At 43.4% G+C, this 6,370-nt stretch overlaps 1 protein-coding gene across 4 annotated transcripts in view; it reads left to right on the forward strand.

Moving 5' to 3' along the window:
- Positions 1–5,875, forward strand: part of tsc2 (TSC complex subunit 2) — a 27,216-nt gene extending 21,341 nt beyond the window's left edge. For all 4 annotated transcript variants that reach the window (XM_044114284.1, XM_044114283.1, XM_044114285.1 and 1 more), the window contains 10 exons: positions 588–733; positions 1,655–2,265; positions 2,682–2,760; positions 3,247–3,333; positions 3,906–4,092; positions 4,173–4,312; positions 4,393–4,471; positions 4,549–4,640; positions 5,340–5,438; positions 5,552–5,875. In XM_044114284.1, the coding sequence (XP_043970219.1) occupies positions 588–733; positions 1,655–2,265; positions 2,682–2,760; positions 3,247–3,333; positions 3,906–4,092; positions 4,173–4,312; positions 4,393–4,471; positions 4,549–4,640; positions 5,340–5,438; positions 5,552–5,719 (1,688 nt within the window). In that variant the 3' untranslated portion in view covers positions 5,720–5,875. The remainder of the gene's footprint in view (positions 1–587; positions 734–1,654; positions 2,266–2,681; positions 2,761–3,246; positions 3,334–3,905; positions 4,093–4,172; positions 4,313–4,392; positions 4,472–4,548; positions 4,641–5,339; positions 5,439–5,551) is intronic.
- The last annotated feature ends 495 nt before the right edge of the window (positions 5,876–6,370 follow it).

Raw genomic sequence — 6,370 nt, forward strand, 5'->3', positions numbered from 1 at the left:
GTCAATCAGTAGCAGAGGAAACGTGGAGTTAGTGTAGTTTTTGACCCCTCCTTTGATTCTTTTTTCTCTTTTCTTTCCTTCCCAACGTCTAACTCTCGAATTTCTGAAATATACCCCCAGGCTGCCCCTTAACGTCTGTTAACAGGAAAGCCCAGATCTCATTAGGCACTCCTTTGCTCTGCTGGGAAACCAGTGAAGCAAAGAAGCGGCTGAAGTTGCATGAATCTGAATGATAATGGGGTAGACGAGCGTGTGACGAGTAGAACCTGCCAAACTGACCTGAGCTCAGCGTTTCTGTGTGTGATTCTCTGCAGGTCGTGATCTCCTGCGTGGGCCTGACTCTGCTGATTGATGTTTAAGCGTGTTTGATTCTGTTTCATGTCGGAATGAATCATTCGCCTCTAAAATCTTGTTAGTCTTCGGAGGGACTGTGTCAATAATAACTACTGACAGCTGCTGAAATATTTACTCCTTCACTCTTACAGCAGTACATGTAGGTGTGACTAACCTGGACGTAGCTCAGAGTGAATTGTTGACGCGTCTCTCCATCTGTGATGCACGTTAACGATGGATGTGTCCCGCTGCAGACTCGGTGGTGGTTCCCGAGGAGGGTTCAGGGGTCACAGCAGAGAGCGCCCCTCTCGACTGGGTAGAGGGTGAAGAGTTTGAGCCGATTCCCACCGAGCCCATATTCATGTCCGACAAGGCTCCGCTTCCCGGACCGCTCAGCAGGGTAAGTCGCTGATTGTGGCCCAAACGAACCCAAGGAAGTTTGATTCTGACGAGAACCGACGGTTCCTGCAGGATGTATTTCTGTCCAACTCTCGAGAGTTCGACGTGATAAACGAGCCGCTTTTGTGTACTGCTACTTATGACTGCAGCGGAGAACAAAAACAATTTATTTTACTTAATGGAGTATATTGTCCGTTTTAAAAGGACAATATAAGGAAAGTGGTGAGAAAATGCTTTTTATTCGATTTATTCACATCTACGTTTATGTGTAGGCCTGCCAGGATAACACATTTTGCTGAGCAGTAAATTACCCTGAAAGCTATTGCAATTAATTTTCTTTTTTGAGGCAACTTTCAAGTAATATAACGGTTATTGCATAACAATGCAAGTACACCCTCTCAAAGATCAATAAACTTTAAATTGAATCTCTTGCTCAAATGTATGAGTTTATGTAAATGATCAGCAGGAGGCTGTCGCCAGGATTAACTTAAAGTTTTTGTTTATGCGTGACCTTTTATTCTGTGCCACTCAGTGTGAAGCATGATGATGGAAAACACTGCTGGAGACATGATTTTTTTAAATTTATTTTTTCAAACAAAAACAAGATTGTCTATTTGTTTAACTGTAAATGGGTTTTTCTGGGGGGTTTTTTTTCTAATTTTTGGCAGGAAAAAAACCATGTTTGGTAGTGTATAAATAATATTTTTGTTGCACCCTGATGTGCGCTGGGATCATCTGGTTTGGTTATTATGCCATAAATCAACTTGATTCCTCTTGGAACCAAATTAGATATATTCTTTATTACTTTTTACAAGTAATAAAATCTTGTTTGTTTGTTTTTTTAAAATATAATTTTATGAGTAAATCCACTAGAAATATGCTAAAGGAATATTGCTGTCCTTGCCTTTTGTCTGACTTTCAGTCCTCCTCCACCTCCAGTCAGGATGATGAAAAATCCACTCTGGAGGAGGTGAGCGAAGGAGCGATTCCCATCGATCAGCCCAGCGTTGGCCCCTCCACCCCGGGCAGCCAGGGCCCCGATCTTCCTTTTCAGAGCCACTCTCAGTCCCAGGGTCACGGACTGAACAAGTCGAGCTCCTCCCCGGAGCTGCAGACGCTGCCGGAGGCCTTCACCAAGGCAGCGCTGGAGTCTGAGAAAAGTCAGGGAGACGCCGCCGCTCGGCCCAGAGCGCCCTCAGATGGCAAGCCTCAGGCACTGCAGCAGCCCTGCTCAGACAAGGTCAAAGTAGAGGGGAGCACCGGGGCGGACTTTAATGGACCAGGAGGTCCGGCCCAGGGTGGTGAGGGCTCCGGCTTGCCGTCTCAGAGTGGAGGAGCTGCCATGAAGTTGGCTTTTCCTGCAGCGCCAGCTCTGCCTGGACCCATCTCTCCCGGCGGAGGCCACCGACCCCGAGGTCACACCATCTCCGTCTCCGCCCCGTCCTCCAGGAGAGAGAGGAAGACCGAGAGGGACTCGTATCACAGCCGACCCGGGCCCAGCAACACAGAGAAGATCTCCGGACTGAGTCCCAGGTAGTCGGCAGATTATTACAGACGGGACTGGACCTGGGCTTTAATCCACCATTACTGGACAGATGGGAAAAACAAAAAGACCCCAACTTTATCTGCATTTTCTCCCGTAGGAGTTGAGCTAAATCTCCACTCAGGTTTTAAGTTTATGTTTTGAAGATTTACATTTCCAATTCATGAGGGGTTCTCTGGAGCCCCTTCGAGTAGTCAGTGTCTTCCCTGCACCAGACTGATGAATGGCAGCCTCACTTGTAGGCAAAATCAACAGCTGAACAGATCAATGCATCTTAGGAGCATAAAGCTTTATATCTAAAAACAAACCAACAGCGTTTAGCATATTCAAAATATTCTTTTGAATATTTTATGTGAAGATTCTCATTCCAGAATAATTTCTTGAAACATTTTCTTCTTATTTTTAGCTTTGTCTTCCTTCAGCTCTATCACTCTCCTTTCTTTGGGAATGAAGCCAATAAGCCGCTGCTGCTGCCCAAAACTCAGGTAAGCCGCCTCTTCCCCACGTTGGTCTGATCCGATCCAGTCAATGAAAACCGAGCGCTGCCGCTTAGACAGTCAAAAGAAAGCAAACTCTCTTCCAGTTTCTAGGAATGTATTGAACATGATCTGGCCTCCATGATGTGTGGAAATGATTGAAATGTAATCACAAGTGTACGAGACACAGAACTGGTTCCATACTGGTATTTATATATAAAAAAAGTAATAAAAAAGGCAAAAAAATTATGTAAATCCTTTAATTCAACTGCTTGTATTGATTTCATTACCTGGTAAAGATCGGATCATTCTTTTATTATGTCTGGAAATGTAAGACCTTACATTTTATAAATGAGGCAGAATTATTGCAAAAATGTGATTTACCTCAGAAGTGCGAGCACCTGATGAAAGGTAACGCCATGACAGTCCAATCTCTCTAAGAAAGCCATTAACCCTTCGCTGTCCGCTGTGCGTCCATCCTGTCCCCGGCTGCAGGTGATTGACCGGGCTGTGAAGGTTCTGGACCAGATGCCTCCTTATGATACCCATAAGATTGGAGTTGTGTTTGTTGGAGCTGGCCAGGTGAGAACACGCCTCTTATTACCTCACATGCAGCTGTGAAAAGCGATCGGGGGAGGCCAGCAGCCGTTACAAACACCTGGCGGACACTGTGCATCTGCTGAGTTCATCACACCGAGTACTTTTCAGGGCAACGCTGCTGAGAGCATAAATAAAGGCTTAATGGAGGCATGTTGTGAGAAATTTTTATATGTATAGCAGGTAATAGTTTCTCGATCGTGTTATAAAATGGCTCCATGTGCCTGGAAAACAGGTAACACCGCCCCTTTAAGGAAATAATAACTATCCAAGCCAGCCTGGGTCAATGTGGAACAGGAATTACCCCTACATCTAGGAACAGGTTCATAATGTTTAAAACCGTTCAGACTACTTCATGTTGTCAGATTCTGTTCTTCATTATTTGAAAGCTGCAGTTTATTTCCTCTGGTTATTTTGTCTCATATACCACCATTTCTTTGATGATGTAAAAACACTTAGCTGTGGCGAAATAGCAAACACGGAAGAAGTTTGTTAGTATGTGCAAATGCTTTCTCACAGCACTGTTCGCCTTTATCCTCTTCATTCTCTCTCTTCAGGTTAACAATGAAGTTGCCATCCTGTCCAACGAATACGGGTCGAACCGCTACGCCGGCTTCCTCACAGGCCTCGGCAAACTAATCCACCTGAAGGACTGCGACCCCGACCAGATCTTCCTGGGCGGGCTGGATCAGTACGGGGACGACGGAGAGTTCACCTACTGTTGGCACGACGACATCATGCAGGGTGTGTGCACTCGCGTTACACCGCCGGCTGTTTCCATGATGACTAGTGGTTAAGCTGTGAATGAAACCGTGTGTCTGCAGCCATCTTCCACATAGCCACGCTGATGCCGAACAGAGAGAGCGACAAGGGCTGCTGCAACAAGAAGCGACACATCGGCAACGACTTTGTCATGGTGGTCTACAACGACTCGGGAGAAGATTACAAACTGGGCACCATAAAGGTAAATGTGCGAACTCATTCGGAGAAACCACTAGAATGCATTTTAGTTTTCATTGCAAAGTATGTTTGTCTCCGTTTTAGGGTCAATTTAATTTCGTCGAAGTTGTTATTAAGCCACTGGACTATGAATGTAACCTTGTGTCTCTGCAGTGTCGGAAAGGTGAGTTAATTGCTGCCGTCTTTGCTCCTCATCATTATCAATGTGACTCTGCGACTCGTTTTATTCTGCCTTTTCAGACCTGGAGGGCCTGGTTGACACCACTGTCGCAAAAATCGTATCTGACCGCAACTTGCCACTCTTAGTTCGACAGATGGCTCTGCATGCAAATGTGAGTCTGATCCGTACGTCTGCAGGGTCTTGTGAAAATATTCACCTTGGTTGAAGTTTTGTCGAGTTTCACCCAGAAACCTCAACGCATCTCATTATAGACCAACTCAATTTAGTATAATTGTGAAGTAGAAGGAAAATGATGCATAGTTTTCATGGGAGAGTGTGTCATTTAAATTTTTAACCGGTTTAAACTTCACATCAGTCTCTTTTGTCTTGTATTCGTGTTCCTCGGTCTTCATGATGTTGTTTGTTAGCTAATGTTCTCTAACAAACCTCTGAGGCCTTCACTGATTATTTGGATTCACACCGAGATTAAATTTCTGACAGACTGAGAGTTTATTAATTAGGGAAAGTTTGAAGGCATTACATTAGGAGATTAAATATTTATGCATTATACATTTTCCATAAAAGTTTCAAAGTCATGTTTTCTTTTTCCTCCTATTTTATCATATAAATACCCCAATAAAATAAATGGAGGTTTGTGGAATTGACATTAGAAAACATGAAATACTTTCAGGCGGTAAAAAGCACAGAGACCCTAAACGAACATTGAAAGAAGAAATAAATAAAAAAGAAACTTTCTGCTGCACACTATGTAGATCTCTTTTATTGAATTAATTTGTTCCCTGAAAAGACTCTTCACATTCAATTTCTTCCCTAAACGCCCCCAGAATAAATCTTTGCTTGCTGTGTCCAGATGGCTTCTTTGGTGCATCAGTACAGAGCGAATCCCTCGGATGCTTACGCTTCCAAGTGGCTGGCCAGATTACGACACATAAAGAGGATCAGGACCAGAGTAAGTTTAAAAACTCAAGAACTACAAGGTTCCCCCTCACCAACACGTTTTTCCTCTTATGTTTGCCAGTCTGAATTTAAACCGTCTTTTCCCAACTCCTTGCTGCGCCTCAGGCTCAGGAAGACATCCAGTCCCGTTCGACTCCAGGAATCTCGCTCACCCAAGGACACACTCAGCAAAATAAAGCATTTCAACAAGGAGCTTCAGGTCCGACTCCTGAGACGTCGGGACAGAGAAAAAGACTTGTTTCAACGGTGGACGACTTTACTGATTTTGTTTGACTTTGTTTGCAAGGGTTACTTTGTTCGGCAGACTGAACACACAAACACAAACACACGCACACACACCCTCTCTCACGCGCACACACATACAAAACACAGACTGGTTGTGTTTGTCTCAACTACTGTGAATTAAAAGTGATCATTTAAAAAAAATCTGAAATCTTGTGTTCCTTATGGGGGGTTTTTTTTGTGTGTGAGGAAACAAAGCCTTTTTGTAAAAAACTTTGAGTTTTGTCTTTCAGTGCTGAGGTAGTTATAAACTCTTTTCCAACAGTCTGAAGACACTACCGTTCTTTATTTTATTTATGGCCAGATATTTGAGATGCTCAGATCTAGTTTTTTGAGGGGGCATCTCACCCAGTCCTGACATTTCTATTTCCGGCATCTTGTGGTCAAAATATTTTCTGAGCAGGAATGCTTTTTGAACATTTAGTGTTATTTCTGGGCATTTCGCTTCTTCCTCTTGTTGTGCCTGTTGTAGTTTTGGTCGTTTGGAGATTTTACACTGACGTCCTTGGGGCTCATATTTTGATGTAGCTAATAGCTAATTAAATAAAAACAATAATAGTTTAAATACAACTAAATGTGATTTTATAACTACTAAGTATTATGCAGCACAAAAATCCATCAAAAGACAAAATTTTTGTTTTG

This window comes from Gambusia affinis, linkage group LG04 (assembly GCF_019740435.1).
Source record: "Gambusia affinis linkage group LG04, SWU_Gaff_1.0, whole genome shotgun sequence".
NCBI lineage: Eukaryota > Metazoa > Chordata > Actinopteri > Cyprinodontiformes > Poeciliidae > Gambusia > Gambusia affinis.